Source organism: Neovison vison, chromosome 12 (genome assembly GCF_020171115.1).
Source record: "Neovison vison isolate M4711 chromosome 12, ASM_NN_V1, whole genome shotgun sequence".
Taxonomy (NCBI): Eukaryota; Metazoa; Chordata; class Mammalia; order Carnivora; family Mustelidae; genus Neogale; species Neogale vison.
In genome coordinates this window covers 80239004-80255266 of record NC_058102.1, presented here as the reverse complement: position 1 = coordinate 80255266, position 16263 = coordinate 80239004, and the positions used below count along the sequence as shown (strand labels likewise).

General features: G+C 38.5%; 1 protein-coding gene across 1 annotated transcript in view; it reads left to right on the top strand.

Moving 5' to 3' along the window:
* Window positions 1-16263, top strand: part of ADAMTS20 (ADAM metallopeptidase with thrombospondin type 1 motif 20) — a 203249-nt gene that overhangs the window by 93468 nt on the left and 93518 nt on the right. Inside the window, exons 12-18 of the mRNA XM_044227762.1 lie at window positions 2956-3101; window positions 4422-4603; window positions 4701-4837; window positions 7414-7531; window positions 10247-10342; window positions 11322-11488; window positions 11640-11769. Coding sequence (XP_044083697.1) covers window positions 2956-3101; window positions 4422-4603; window positions 4701-4837; window positions 7414-7531; window positions 10247-10342; window positions 11322-11488; window positions 11640-11769 — 976 coding nt within the window. The remainder of the gene's footprint in view (window positions 1-2955; window positions 3102-4421; window positions 4604-4700; window positions 4838-7413; window positions 7532-10246; window positions 10343-11321; window positions 11489-11639; window positions 11770-16263) is intronic.

Sequence of the window (16263 nt, the reverse complement as noted above, 5' to 3'; positions counted from 1 at the left end):
GAGGGCACAGCTTGCATGGAGCACTGGGTGTGGTGAAAAAATAATGAATACTGTTTTTCTGAAAATAAATAAATTGGAAAAAAAAAGTTGAAATAAAAGTTCTGATAACTATTGAGATTAAACTATAGGGGGTGAGTTGGAAGCAGATCTACTTAGAGAGGTATGGCAGTGATAGAGACGAGAGAAGATGATGGCTTACACTAGAGTTGGGATCACTGGGGTAATGACTGAAAGTCAGTCGGTTTGTTTTTGAATGAACTAGATCACTTACTAACATATTAAATGTGAACCGTTAGAGGTAGGACGACTGTTTTTAGCTTAATCAAATCAACTCAGCAGAATTTTGAGGGGTCAGCAGTTTGGGTTTTGGTGTGAGTGTCCACAATGTTTGTTAGACCATGTTTGTTAGACATATGAAGATGCATAAGCAGCTTATGTATGAGTCAAGATCTAAGCCCAGGACGTTCTAGCATTAAGTGGAGCCCTAGAAACCAAGGGGTGGGGGGAAGAATGATACTGCTAAATCAAGGAAGAAGATTGAGAACTGGCCATTGGTGATGTACGCAAGATCAGATAGACGGTGGGTGTGACCATGAGAGCACAGGCACTGAGCCTTAGACAATGGGTGCAGACAGCTCTTTCAAGGAGAAACAGGACAGTAGCTAGTGAGAAAAGTGAGATCTAAGAGTTTCGTTTTTAAAGAACAGAGATGGGGCACTTAAGTGGCTCAGTCAGTTGAGCATCCTACTCTTGATTTCAAATCAGGTCATGGTCTCATGGTCCTGGGATAGAACCCACACTACTTCTGTGCTTACTGGAGAGTCTGCTTGAGGATTTCTCTCCCTCTGCCCCTCCCCGTGTTTGTGCACATGCTCTCTCTCTAAATAAATGTTTAGAAAATAAAGAGGGGAAATAAGTATGTTTGTATATTGAGAATGATCTAGTGGAGTACTTCTCAAATTATCTCTAGTAAAGGACCAGTCTTTTTTTCAAATTTCTAATAATTTAAACTGATACCTTTATAAAATGTCAACAATGACTAGAAAAGCAGAAAGAAAAAAAGACATTCAAAATGTAAGCCAAATTTTTCTATGGAAAACAGTGTGGCAGATCTTGAAATTAAAAATAGAATTATCTGATCCAGCAGTATACCACATTTGGCTGTATATCCCAAAGAACAGAAAACAGAGTCTTGAAGAGAGTGCTGCACACTCCTGTTCATATCTGCATTATTCACAATAGCCAGGAGGTGGGAGACACCCAAGTGGCCATCCGTGGATGGATGAATAAACAAAACGTGATCTACACATACAATGGAATATTATTCAGCCTTAAAAAGAAGGGAATTCTGACACATGCTACAGCATGGATGAACTTTGAGGACATTATGCTGTATGCTAAGGGAAATAAGCCCCCAAAAGACAAATGATGCATGATTTTATTTTTTTTAAAGATTTTATATATTTATTTGACAGAGAGAGACACAGCAAAAAAGGGAACAAGAAGGTGTGGCAGAGGGAGAAGCAGGCTCCCCGCTGAGCAGAGAGTCCCATGTCTGGCTTGTTCCCAGGACACTGGGATCATGACCTGAGCCAAAGGCAGACGCTTAACAACTGAGCCACCCAGGCGCCCCATATAATGCATGATTTTAATTAGATATTTAGAGTAGTCCAGTACTTACAAACAGAAAGTAGAATGGTGGTTGCCAGGGGCTGGGGGCCAAGGGAGGGGAGAGCGGGGAGTTAATTGTTTCAGGGGTATAGCGTTTCAGTTGGAGAAGATGAAAAGTTATGCAGCTGGATAGTGGTGATGGTTGGACAACAATGTGTGAATGCATTTTAATGCCACTGAACTGTACACTTAGAAACGGTTAAGATGGTACATTTTATGTTGTGTATTTTGCCACCATGAGAACAAATATAAGCCAATTTTTAAATTAATTTTGATAGGGGCGCGTGGGTGGCTCAGTGGGTTGGGCCTCTGGCTTCGGCTCAGGTCGAGATCTCAGGAGCCTGGGATCGAGCCCCTCATTAGGCTCTCTGCTGGGCGGGGAGCCTGCCTCCCCCTGTCTCTCTGCCTGCCTCTCTGTGACCTCTCTTTCTTTCTCTCTCTCTCTCTCTCTCTGTCAAATAAATAAATAAAATCTTTAAAAAAACACATTAATTTTGATAAACATGGAATTACTATCAAATCCTATGAACATTTCTAAGTGCTAACTTTCAGCTTCTGTACTCCTTGCAATGACGGGCAATAGTGCATGGACCACTTCTCGTTAGTTTTGATCTAGCGGAGGCTGAAACAGTGATGATGTAGGAAAGATCGGAGAATTGTTGTAGTGCTGTGTTGAGCAGAGAGGGGTTGGGATTATGTGCACAGGTAGAAGATTGACTTTCCCTAGGATCCTTGACTTTTCATGAATCCTCACAGGTGGGATGGCTGAGTACTGAGCACAGGTGCTGTTAGGTGGGGGACTAGCAGGAGTACTAGGAGATAGTGAGCAAATTCTTTTGTACATTTCCATTTTCTTGATGAATATATGAAAGTGATCATTGAGACTTTGGATGAGATGAAGTAAGAAGTTAGCTTAAAGAGTGGGAGAGTGATCTATATCTTTGTATAGCAAACCGGAATCACAGATGTATATTGCATTATTCACTTAAATTTTCATTTTACTACACTTTCCCCATATATCAGGTCTTCCCTCTGCCAATGGGACTCAAAATCTCAAAGGCAAGGAAATTTCCTGTTCTTTCTTGATTCCACAAATCTTTTTATAGTTACTTAGCAAATATTCAGAAAATATTTATAAGAGGGTCAAAAGGAATCACATTTCTGGGTTAATATTGTACTTTCAGTTGTGTACATTTTCTTTATGGATATTTATGCTATTCTAATTACCGATATTCTAACTGGGTACGTACGAATCACTTTATGTTTTTGTTTTTGTTTTTAAAGCATTGCCACCATGGGCTGTGCGTAAACAAAGAAATGGAAGCTCGTCCTGTAGACGGTGAATGGGGACCATGGGGACCATACAGCTCTTGTTCAAGAACATGTGGAGGTGGAATCAAGAGCACAGCCAGGCTCTGTAATCGCCCTGAGTATGTCTTTTTTATGTCACTGTAAATTAAGATTATCTCAAGGCACCAGAAAGTAAACATCAGTTTCATTCACTTCTAAACTGGAGGTCAGTCTGTAAGTTTCTGAGACTTAGAACTAACTTCTGGAATATGTTAAACCATATTACCTTATCTCAGTAGATTCAATCCTTGAAAAAAAAATTAGCTAGCTTAATCTTTAGAATCTGAATTAAGATAGGATCACTTTCTTTTTTTAAAAATCTGATTTAGTGTAAATTTGAGAAAGAGTTGTAAAGATGACAGTATTGTCATGGCATTTTTGTATTTACTGTGTTTCCGTTGGAATTCCTGGCTCCATTAAATGTGTCTTGGCCCTTCTGCATAAAAAACATATTTTCATTACCCATTTTTTACTGTTTTATGTAATTTGACATGTCATTGTTTCTTTCTCTGCCTCTCATGTTATAGATGCATCAGTGTGTTTAACTTGACTAAGTACTGAAGCACAAAGATGTAGGATTCCATAAGCTTTTGACTTGTCTATTTGACTTTTGTCCATTGTTATGATATATAAATTGGTAGGCCATAAAGAATTTTTTTTAAATTTTTTATAAACATATATTTTTATCCCCCGGGGTACAGGTCTGTGAATCAACAGGTTTACACACTTCACAGCACTCACCATAGCACATACCCTCCCCATAACCCCACTCCCCTTCCCCCAACCCCCCTACCCCCAGCAACCTAATGCCTAGACAGGACACACTCTGAAATGACACAGTTCATTTGAATTTCAGATCATCTGAATTATGCTTGAAGTCTTTATATTTAAAAAATACCAATAATAAGAGTTTTTATTTTCCAGCATAAGTTGAAATAAAGAGATGGGTGGATAGAAATTAATACCATGAAAGTCTTTGAAGTGAGTGTAAGTGGTATATACACAACAAAGATGCCTTTATATTTCTTTAACATGGTAAAGTCTTCATCATCTGTGGTTCACTAGGTTTTTTTTTTTTTTAACTTCCCCAAATGAACAAACCCTAATTTGACATTTTGAAACAAAATCCCATCATTAGTTCCCTGTGAGTTAACCAAGTCATGAGTAAGTTATCATTGCTGCCCTCTGGGCCACAGTGTCCACCCAAAAATGAGTATTTTTACAGTGTATTAGCCATTGAATTGCTTAAGAACCATGTAACGTACTTCTGCTAAACAAAAAAAGTATCATTGGGACATAGGTGGTTTTCCGGATCCTGGGACAGAATGGAACAGTTTTAGAAGCAAACGGCAGAAAGAACATTGTACTGATGTGCTTTAAAATGTAATGAATTTGACTAGGCCAAGAAACGGAGGAAAGTACTGTGTGGGCCGCAGGATGAAATTTCGATCATGTAACACTGATTCATGTCCAAAAGGCAAGCAAGACTTTCGAGAGAAGCAGTGCTCTGATTTTGATGGTAAACATTTCAACATCAATGGTCTTTCCCCTAATGTGAGGTGGCTTCCAAAATACAGTGGGAGTAAGTAGTTAGAATATTTTTTGATGGAAACATTTCTTGAGACCTAGGAACACACAGCTGTCTTACTGTACACCCCAAATTGAACCTTTTCTTACAGTTGCCATAAAAGATCGCTGTAAACTTTATTGTCGGGTTGCTGGAACCACTAACTTCTACCAGTTGAAGGATAGGGTTGCTGATGGTACTCCTTGTGGGACTGAAACTAATGACATCTGTGTTCAAGGACTCTGTAGGGTAAGTAAACTTGTGTTTAACGTGCCTGTCAGGATATTCTTTCTCTAACCACATATTACTTCTGTTACCTCAGAATCCGTGCCTGTGAATCCCAGTGCGGTACCCTTGGGGGCTGTCACCCTTTTGGTAGGAATATGGTCAGGAGACCTTGTTACTAGGCAGCTCTCTGTCATCAAGAGTGATTCATGAAACATTAAAATAAATTTCTTGATTTTGTTTTGCATACAGAGAATCAGCTTCTTAAAAAGAAAATATTAGGACACATAGTTGTAAAGTCCTTTGGCTACTTCAAATGTGACCTTTCCTGGTGACCTCTCCCTGTTGGTTAGTGATGATATTACCCCTTCCCTCTTTTCTTTCTTTCTCCCTCTCTCTTTTTAAAAATAACATCTATTTATTTGAGAGGGGGTAGGGAGAGGAAGAGAGAAACCTAAGCAAATGCCATGTGAATTCTGATGTTGGGCTCCATCTCATGACCTGAGATCATGACCTGAGCTGAAACCAAGAGTCAGGTGCTTAACTGACTGTGCCACCCAGGCACCCCTCCTTCCTCCCTCTTTTCATCCTTGTCTTTAACTTCCTGAGCATATTCAGACCTTCACTGAGCACGTACTAAAATGTTGGATCCTGGTCTAGTCTCCTGGATGAAAGACTGTAGCAGAGGGAAAAACAGAGGTGGTCACAGATTTGTAGGGGAGATAGACACATGAACAATTCAAATGCAGGGCTATGGGGTCATCAGCAAGGTGGCATAGGGATAGTGAGGAAGGAGTGTTCTGTGGAGAAGTGTGTAAATTGTTCAGAGAATGCTCATGGACTGGTTGGACATAGGGACTAGTTGTTACATGCACCTTTTTTCTGAAGTCCTGGAGGTCTCTAGAAGGATTTGGAGTTGAGTGAGAGATGTGATTTGATCTGCATGTTAGAATCTTCAGAATATACTGGGTTAGGAGAGAATCAGATATAGGTCAGCTACTTCAGATTCTAGGTGAGAAGCGGATGAGACCTGGAATTAAAGCACACACATTGCAGAAGGTGTTCTTAACAATGGTGAGTTTGAGAACTAGGATAATGAATTCTGTATAAAGAATATGAATGTAATATTATGAACTCATTCCTTGGGTTAAGGTACCAATTTTCTCTTAGCCAAGCATCTATCTGGTGAGGAAATGCTTTGCATTCAAAGGTCAATGAGGTGTTCAAAGGGAACCAGAGACTAGAAAAAGGGGACTCAGTGGCCTGAAAAATTAAAGTTTTGTGTAAATTAACAGCACAGAATCCTACACAATGAAAAACAGTGGTTTTCTGAACTTAAAGATGCCTATTACTTTCGGAAAACATCTGCTTAAAATTCATTTTGGAAATATTTGCCTTGTGTATAAAAGACTGAAGCTTATGAAAGTTTCTCACATGATCATGAAACTTTAGAGAAGTATTCTTTTTTTTTTTCTTCAATTTTTTTTAGAGAAGTATTTTAAAGAACTAAGAGTTACTGCAGTATATCTGCGTGGAGAACTGCACTTGTTCTTTTTTTTTTTTTTTTTTTTTTTTTTAAGATTTTATTTATTTATTTTTGAGAGAGAGAGACAGTGAGAGAGAGCATGAGCGAGGAGAAGGTCAGAGAGCGAAGCAGACTCCCCATGGAGCTGGGAGCCCGATGTGGGACTCGATCCCGGGACTCCAGGATCACGCCCTGAGCCGAAGGCAGTCGTCCAACCAACTGAGCCACCCAGGCGTCCCTGCACTTGTTCTTTTAAACCCCTGAACCAAACAGTTCCCTGTCAACCTTTATCCAATTATTCATTCTTAACATAAACACAACTTACTAGGCTGTTTATTAGTATTAGAGAAATAAATTTTCAAATGGACTCCGTTTATTCCCAGAGTTCTAAAATCACGAGTTACAAAATCATGAAAGATATCTTTTGGAAGTTATTTTAAATGTGTTACTTACCTAATTGTACTTTTTGTCTCTTTGGATTAACAGTTCTTTAAAGAATGGCTTAAATAGACAGTGGACATAGGAATTGTGGTCATGTTTGTTACAATGCAGATTCCTAGCTTTTTGGTTTTTTGGGTTTTTGTTTGTTTGTTTGTTTTTTGAAAGATTTTCTTTGAGAAAGAACATAAGTGAGAGAGCAGGGGAGGAGAGGGAGAAGCAGACTCCCCCCGAGCCCGGAGCCAAACTGGGGCTCGATCCCAGGACCTTGGGATCATGACCTGAGCTGAAGGCAGATGCTTAACTGCCTGAGCCTCCAGGTGTCCCAGATTCCTAGTTTTTCCTCCAAGGATTTTTAATTCAGAAAATCTGGGAATCTGCCTTTTTAAATGCCATCCCATGTGGTTTTGATACAGGAGGGTATGTGGATAACCCTTCGCAGAACACTTTTTTCAGCCGTGTGATGCAAAGGTGTGTGACAATGTTCATGTACAACAAAATCAGTAGATATTCTGAAAAATCCTGTTGTACCAAAGCTCCCATTAATCGAAAGAATATTTGTGAAAAGTTTGTCAAAGCATCATACTTATAATTAGTCACGTTTATAATACTGATTATCATCTTTGTTATTTTGAAGCAAGCTGGCTGTGATCATGTGTTAAACTCTAAGGCAAAGAGAGACAAATGTGGAGTGTGTGGTGGGGATAATTCTTCATGCAGGACAATGGCAGGTGTCTTCAATAGTGCTCATTATGGTAAGCTGTGTATTTGTTTTCAATTTCCCCTTCTTTCTGATATCATAATGGAGTATATAATGAAGGCATAATAATGGTTTATTGTTTAGCCTTCTCTGTACCCTTAGTTCAAAATGATTAGTAAAACTTTCTTACATATAAAAATCATAAATATAAAAAACAAAATATTTTGTATTCCTAAATATAAAAAGATTATATAAGATTATATATATCCTTGAATTAATGAGTTCATCTGCTCAAGGCAAATCTGATTCTTGAAAATACAGTAGGTACGTTTATTAGAGTAAATCCAGTGCTTTTTTTTTTTTTTTAAAGATTTTATTTATTTGACAGAGAGAAATCACAAGTAGACAGAGAGGCAGGCAGAGAGAGAGAGAGAGAGAGAGAGAAGCAGGCTCCCTGCTGAGCAGAGAGCCCGATGCGGCACTCAATCCCAGGACCCCGAGATCATGACCTGAACCGAAGGCAGCGGCTTAACCCACTGAGCCACCCAGGCGCCCAATCCAGTGCTATTTAATAATGATGTTTGAATAGCCCCCCAATTAATAGTGTCTTTATTGATGTTCCTGTAATCTGAAATGTAATACTCATAATTTTTTCAGGAAACTTGCTTTCAATTACTTTTCATCACTTAAACCACTTTTTTCTATAAGCTGTCTTATCTGCTGGGTTTCTTATTGATTTATTAAACATGATTAAAGGTGAAGAAACCATTAATTTAAGTGTTGATTTGGGATTATTATGTTTGGTTTTTCAGGAAGTATCTGGATTATATATATAACTGATATTTGGCCATGATTTCATTTTTCTTTAAAAATTTTATGAGAATATAGTGGATGTTTTCTGAGACTTTTCTAGGAAAACCTTATGCTTTGTATGGTAACAAATGTAGTCCTTTAGAAGCTTTCTTGCAAAATGAAAAATGTATTTTTTAGTTTGAGCAGAGTTAAGTTAGTGTGAATTGCTTCAATTAAAGCAGTATAATTTAAAACACAAAATTTATATTTTAATCTGTATCAAAAGTATGGTACATCTATACTCTGGTGATGCTTATGAATCTTAGTTGCTAGCTATGACATGATTTTTGTAGTTAGGATTCATTAGTTCATGAGAGCCACACACATTTGATCCCTTATTAAAACCAGTGGCATATGTATCAAAGTTTGGGCTCTAGTCACTGAAAAACATTTTTTTCTATTTGAAGCCACATGTGCCAAATTAGGATCAAATATATAACCTTGCCAAAATTGTATTAGGAATTAATCAGTTTGCAAATGGAAAAAGATACTGAACTCATTTGTTTGTAGCATTTGTCACATTTCTGCCCCCTGGTGGTAGCCTTTGTCTTTCACATTTGTAATGTCTAGGAATTGCTTTCTTAAAAAACCTTAACTGAGATGACATAAATAGGACATAGTAGGAATATTTTATTGTGAAAAAAAATAAAATTCTTGTAGACTGATGACTTAAAACCAATATGCATATAGTGTAGTCAGAATCAGCAGACCATGTATCACTTTATATTCAAAATGTTGATGCCTTAAATGGATATAAAGCACTCTAAAAACATATAAGGTAATCTCACATCAAAGCTACAAATTTAATCTTTTTTATAACTTCCTTTTAATTTCATTCCATATTTATCAAAGTTAGTGTACAAGAAAAACCCATGCAATCCTTTTACTCATGTATTAAATAGAAGGAAAAACTAATAAGGAAAGGGAACTTAGAATACTCACTAGACCAAAATTGCGGACTTGAAAAATCAGAGTATTTGGAAAACTATGTAATGAGTGTAGTGTAGGGAAAACATTCTTTTTTTTTTTTTAATATGAAGTATTTCCTCATCTTCTGAGCACCGCCAGTGTTGTTGAATTTGGTCTCATAAAATAGAAATATTGTTTTCATTTCCTTCCCATAAATGCTTAACTTATCTCATGACAATTTGTTAGTAGACTTTTGAAAGTAATGTAAAATTTTGGGATAGCTATAGGAATTCTGCTTTCCCTGGAAACTAAAAGCTTAAAAAAAGTTACTTTCATTATTTTCCTGTTCACGGACTCTCTGTGTAAACATGTCACAATGAGCAACTATTTCGGTATCTTCAGGATTGATGAATAGTATTTGAAATCCTCTCTTTTTTTCCCCCAGTGGGAAGTATACAATCTAAAAGTATTAGTGTAAAATTTAAAAAATGAATGTGTTCTAAATATCTTGGGAACTATAATATTCACTCTGTCTCAATTCTATTCTAGAATTTTAGAAGAAAAAATGGTTGTACCTTAAGGATCCCAAACTGTGTATTTCTTTTTTTTTTTTTTAAGATTTCATTTTTTATTTATTTGACAGAAGGAGATCACAAGTAGGCAGAGAGACAGGCAGAGAGGGGGGGTGGGGAAGCAGGCTCCCAGCCAAGCAGAAAGCCCGATGCAGGGGCTCAATCCCAGGACCCTGGGATCATGACCTGAGCCGAAGGCAGAGGCTTCAACCCGCTGAGCCACCCAGCTGCCCCCAAACTGTGTATTTTAAGACAACTATTTTTCCTTCAATCCTTAGTAATTGTGTAATGCATTGATGCAAAAAGAGTGAACACTATCACTTTTCAAAGATAAAATGAAATTAAGTCTGCGCTATTCGGTGTTTATAGTCATTCAGCCATAACAGCCTTTGGGCCATCAGCTTATGAAAGTTAACGTGTATAAAATTATATTGCAGGTTATAATGTTGTTGTCAAGATTCCCCCAGGAGCAACAAACATTGATATTCTTCAGCACAGCTATTCTGGAAAACCAGAAGATGACAATTACCTTGGTAAACATTTCTAGTAAATGACCAACATGTGATTCGTGCAATTTCATGGAGGTCTGTGGTTGATGTAAATTCTTAGAAGGCAAGAAGAGCCCCTTGAACAAACATGCAGTTCAGTTCATTCTGAGCTTAAGTCCTCTGACTTCCTGTACATGATTCCTCTTGAGTTATATGCTGGATCTTCTTTTAAAAACACTAAACAAAATTCTGAAAATTTGGTTTTTCCCCGTAAGAGTGTTTTAAATAACCAAAGGTTATGTTCAGTTAAAGTTGCATGCATATTTAGAATAAAATTCTTTTCTTTTTATCTAAAATTAATTATAGACTTCTAAGGTATAGGCTTCATTATGTTTATTTTCAGAAATTAGCTTTTAGCCTTAAAGAACTTCACTTAGGCCCAAAGATGAAAAGAATGCTTTACAAACCTTTCCTTCTGTCGGGAAAATTCTGGAAAGCAGTCATTCAGGGTGTGTCAATAATGACAGAGTGTCTCTCCATGAAAAAGATCCAGACGTTTATATGAAAGAATAGAATGGTCATTGCATGGCTCCTTAGAATATGGACCCCTAGAGTTTTATAGCTTTGTATATTTTTTCCAAGAGAAGCAAAAATGGGATATTGCAGCCGTCTGGCTGGTATTCATTTCCTCACCATCAACGACCAGGACTGCTTTAGCTGATATGTCTTCTGGGTCTGTGACTTGTGTTTTTTCTCTTCCTATCTGTTTCTCCTGAATCTGTAGGCCTCTTGAAAGATGACATTCTCAGAAAAGTATAGGGTAAATTTAATATCTTTAGGTGACATGCTGTAGTTTCCCTTCATATGGATTAGATCACACATTATAGTAAAATACAATTTATTTCCTCAAAAATAATTTACATTTACTTTAATTTCAGAAAAGACTTGCATTTTAAAAGTTAAAGTACTTTTCATATTATTGATTGTACTATTTTATTATTTCACGAGTCCTGTTCTTTTACAGCATTATCTGATACTCAAGGGAATTTTCTTTTGAATGGAAATTTTGTTGTAAGTATGTCAAAAAAAGAAATCCACATACAAGGAGCTATTTTTGAATACAGTGGTTCAAACAGCTCAGTTGAAAGAATTAATAGTACTGATCGGCTGGAAGAAGAAGTTGTTTTGCAGGTAAATTCTCAGGAGTCATTAATAAGACCTAGTTTTAAGCCTATTCGTAAACTGATGGTTCAGGGCTTTGCATTTGTTAATCATAAAAATGATGTCTTTCAAGAATATCTTTCTATGAATTAATTGTATGCTCCTGTGTATTTCTATTGAGGTTTTATGTGTGGGTAATTTATACAACCCTGATGTGCGATATTCCTTCAGTATCCCTGTGGAGGAGAAGAGCGACCTATTCACATGGGATGCATATGGTCCATGGCAAGATTGTACCAAGATGTGTCAAGGTACACTGGTATTAAGTAAGAGAGACTGAAGTTGTCTGTGGGTGCTGGTATAACTTGGAGTACTTTTGGGGGTATCTGCCTGTGGAGTCCCCCAACTGTCTACACACGCACACACACACACACACACACACACACATCACCACACCAACATAAAAAGATCTCCTACCCCTTTCTTCTACTTTTCCCCCCTTTCATTGCTTCTGATACTTAACAATCTCATTATTCTCTCCCCTTTCCAACATTCTCAGTTACTGCTTTTTTTTTTTTTTCTCATTCTTTCTTGCAGTTGGAAGAAGTTTCTCTTACTTATAATCTGTACACCCCATCCCCCGGCTTATTGGCAGGGGATACATTCCAAGACCCCCAGTAGTTGTCTGAAGCTGTGGATGCTTTTGAAGCCCATATGTACTGTGTTTTTTCCTATACATGTGTATTGTGATTATAAATTAGGCACAGGAAGAGATTAACAATAACTGATAATAAAATCAAACAATTATAACCATATGCAGCTGATTCTTGAACAATATAGGAGTTAGGAGTACCAACCCCCACCCGTGCAGCTAAAAAATTTTACATATGGGGATGCCTGAGTTGCTCAGTCGGTTAAGTGTCTGTGTTTGGCTCAGGTCATGATCCCGGAGTCCCAGGATGGAGCCCCATGTCAGGCTCCCTGCTCAGTGGGGAGTCTGTTTCTCTCTCCTTCTCAATCTTTCTCTGCACCTCCCCTTGCTCATGCACTCTCACTTGCTCACTCACTCAAATAAATAGATAAACCTTTTTAAAAAAATTGCATAAACTTTAAATTCCCCAAGAACTTAACTACTAATAGCCTACTGTTCACTAGAAGCCTTACTGATAATAAGCAGTTAATACATATTTTCTACATTATATGGATTCAATGCTGTAGTTTTACAATAAAGCAAGCTCAAGGACAAAAATACTAAAATCAGAAGACAAAATACACCTATGGTACTGTAGTTTATTTATCAGGAAACCATGTGTGAGTGGACCTGCACAGTTCATACCCATGTTGTTGAAGGGTCACCTGTACTTAATAAAAGGTCTGTGAGTGTGGTCTCTCTCAGTTTGTTGTCCTGTCCTCACCGTTCGAGTGAGGATGTGAGCTGATAAGATGCCCACAGGGTGAGATGAAGTGTGGTGAATTCAGTAGGCTTTGTGACAGAGATAGGCTGTAGGCTCTATTGACCTTCAGATGGTACATTAGGGAGTGGATCATTTTCTGGACCTTGGCTGATGCAGGTAACTGAGACCACAGAAGAGGGGGTACTAAGATATACTGTTTCCCAGTGAAATAAGTGTTCTCTCACCCACTCCCTTCCATACACCTTTCCAGTAACATATCTCTTCCTTTCAGTGTTGGGGTATCTGACTCCTTTCATTCTTGTATTTTCCTTCTGTGACCACAAGAAAGTACATTTGTCCTGTCAGCCTGAATAATTGCAAGGAGCATAGTGGGAAGTGGAAAAGCAGGGAAATTTACAGCAGAGAAAGAAAATGAAGAGACCAGAGTCTTTGGAAGAACTGTGATTATGGATATTTAATTGTGTAAGATTTTTCAGATCAGTAAGTTTGAGGGACTACTTTGTCTTGAATTAAGACCCCAATTTTGCATTCAGGTTTTAAGTTCTATTGGATAAAACGAGCAGGAATAGATTTTCTTGGTATAAGGTAGTAAGTGCAATGCTCCAGGCCTGCACAGAGAGAACCACAGAAAAGTTGGAGCAGTTTGTGAGAGATTGAATCTGAAGCTACGGAAGTTTGGTGCAATCGAAAGTAGTTCTCAGGGAGACTGGAGAAAAGTTTTGGGAATTAAGGGAGCAGTGGTCCAGAGGAGAGGGGGCTCAGGACCAAATGGAAATGAGCTGAGATAAGGTGGATAGCCAGAGGCAGTGACCATGCATGATGGGAATATGAGGGACAGACTAATTAACTGACCCCCAGGTCACAAAGAAGTTGTGGTGCCCCATTCAGAAAACAACACGGGCTTGGCCCTGCGATGTTGGGGTAGTGGTGCTCAGAATGATTGCGTGGCAATAGAAGTTTTCATTGGGGTGGTGGCTCTGGAGGGAGGCCGCCCTTGGTGGTGCAAGACTGACCCATAAACGCCGGAAGAAGGAGGAACAAAGCTTTGGTAATAGAGGAGAAATTCACTTGGCAGAAGGACCCTGGAGATTTTGGGAGCAGGGAACAGTGTTCCAGCCTTGAGTGGGTACACTGGTCTGTGGCATTGGATGTGGGGAGCTGAGAACAAATCCAAACATCAGGTGAGTGAAGGAACATGTGAAAATGTGGGGAACATGCCAAGTAAAGAATAGCAAGATCCAAATAGAAGGTTGGCTAAGACCTAATGAAATGGTTTGGGAGTCTGAACCAGGAAGAGATGTCTTAAACAATTCTAGGCTGGAAGGGGAAAAAACTATTAGTTCAGTTGTCACATAGTATACTAGAATTATACTCCCTCTTTGTGTGTAACTTTTTAGTTGCTGTTGAAGGAAATTCCCTCAGGAGCACCTGGGTGGCTCAGTTGGTTAAGGGTCCCAATCTTGATTTCAGCACAGGTCATGATCTCATGGGTCATGAGATCGAGCCCCAGATTAGGCTCTGCTCTGGGCATGAAGCCAGCTAAAAATTCTTTCCCTCTACCCTTCCCCATCCTGTGTGCATACACATGTTCTCTCTCTCTCTCTCTCAAAAAAATTAAATAAAAAATTAAAATCTCTCAGTTTCGTTGTTTTGCGTACTGAATGTAATGAGTTCCCAAACTGTGTTGTTGTTGTTGTTGTTTAAGATTTTATTTATTTGAGAGAGGGAGAGACAGCAATAGCAACAGAAAGCACAAGCAGAGAGAGAGAGGGAGGGACAGGCTCCCTGCACCCTGGGATCACGACCTAAGCCAAAGGCAGATGCTTAATAGATTGAGCTACCTAGGTGCCCCATGAGTTCCCCAACTTTGTGAGAGCTATAAATTTTATCATAATATTTTCAAGCGCATTATCTATTGGTTTCAATTTTCCTTTACTTTTTAATCAGTCTACTGTTAATATGACCCTCTTTTCTCTTGCTCTAGTTTGGTTTTGTTGCTTTTAGTTCTTGTACATGACTGTCATCCTGAACTTTCCCTTCACTGTTGTTCTGGGGATTCTCTTCTGTGTTGGATTCCCTGTGTTGGATTTCCCTGAATTCCCTGAATTCCTTTTTTTATTTACCCCACTGGTGGAATATATCCCTCAGGATATTCCTGAGAAAGAAAAGTAGTCTTTTTGAGACCTATCTTATCTGAAAATGGCATTATTCTATTCTCACATTTGATCAGTAGTTTGTAATAAATTCCAAGATTATTGTGCTTTAGAGGGTTGAAAGTCTTGTTTTCTGGTTTCCTGTGTTTCCACATGACACTTTCCATTGTGGAAGTTTTGTAGCTCCTGCTTTAATTCTAGTGGTATGAAATTTCAGGACAATTTGCCTTGATATTGGATATCTATTTTCCTAGGTCATTAGGATGCCATTCACATTTGGAAACAAATTCTTTGACTTGAGAAATTTTACCTATGATTTCTTTAGTAATTTCCTCACATTGAACTTTTTCTTACATCTTTCTGAAATTTGTATGTTTTAGACATTCAGCCTCCTGGACTGATCACTATTTGCTAATTTCTGACTTCACATTAACATTTTTACTCCTGGCACCTTGCTTTTGTTTCATAGATGTGTAATATCTGTGTCTATGACAGTATTAATCATAGTCTTTAAATTTTCTTCTGATATAATCTGCTTCATTTTAGTTCTGTTTTGTTTTTATTTTGGTCTCGTGTTGTGTTAGTGAAGTTCCTGAAATGTCTGCTGATCCTTGGCTGTTTGTTTATATTTAAGCCTAAAATGCTGATTGAAGGTTCTGTGTTGGTCAGACAAGTCAGGTAGAACCCCATTAAAGAGTAGTTGGGGGTGCCTGGGTGGCTCAGTGGGTTAAAGCCTCTGCCTTCGTCTCAGGTCATGATCCCAGGGTCCTGGGATTGAGCCCCACATCGGGCTCTCTGCACATGGGACTCTCTGCTCTGCAGGGAGCCTGCTTCCTCTTCTCTCTCTGCCTGCCTCTCTGCCTACTTGTGATCTCTGTCTGTCAAATAAGTAAATAAAATCTTAAAAAAAAAAGTAATTGGATCATTCAGTAGCTCTTTCATGTATCATTGGAGGAGAAGCCCCACATGTCATTGTCAGTTGATCTTTTGGGGGCTAAAGTGCCTCTCAAGAGAGGAATCTAATCATCTTCTAATGGTCATCAGGGAGACTTGGGAACCATAAAAACCAGGAGCCAGAGGGAAATGGAAAGAGAGTCCAGTAGGCCTGGTTCTCATCATTCAGTATGGAGAATTTTTCTTAATTCTCCTATTTTTGGAACCATGCTTCCCTGAGCTGTGTCTGTGCCTTCAAGTTCAGTTTCTCTAGAGCTTTGCTGCCCAATATGGTAGCTGCTAG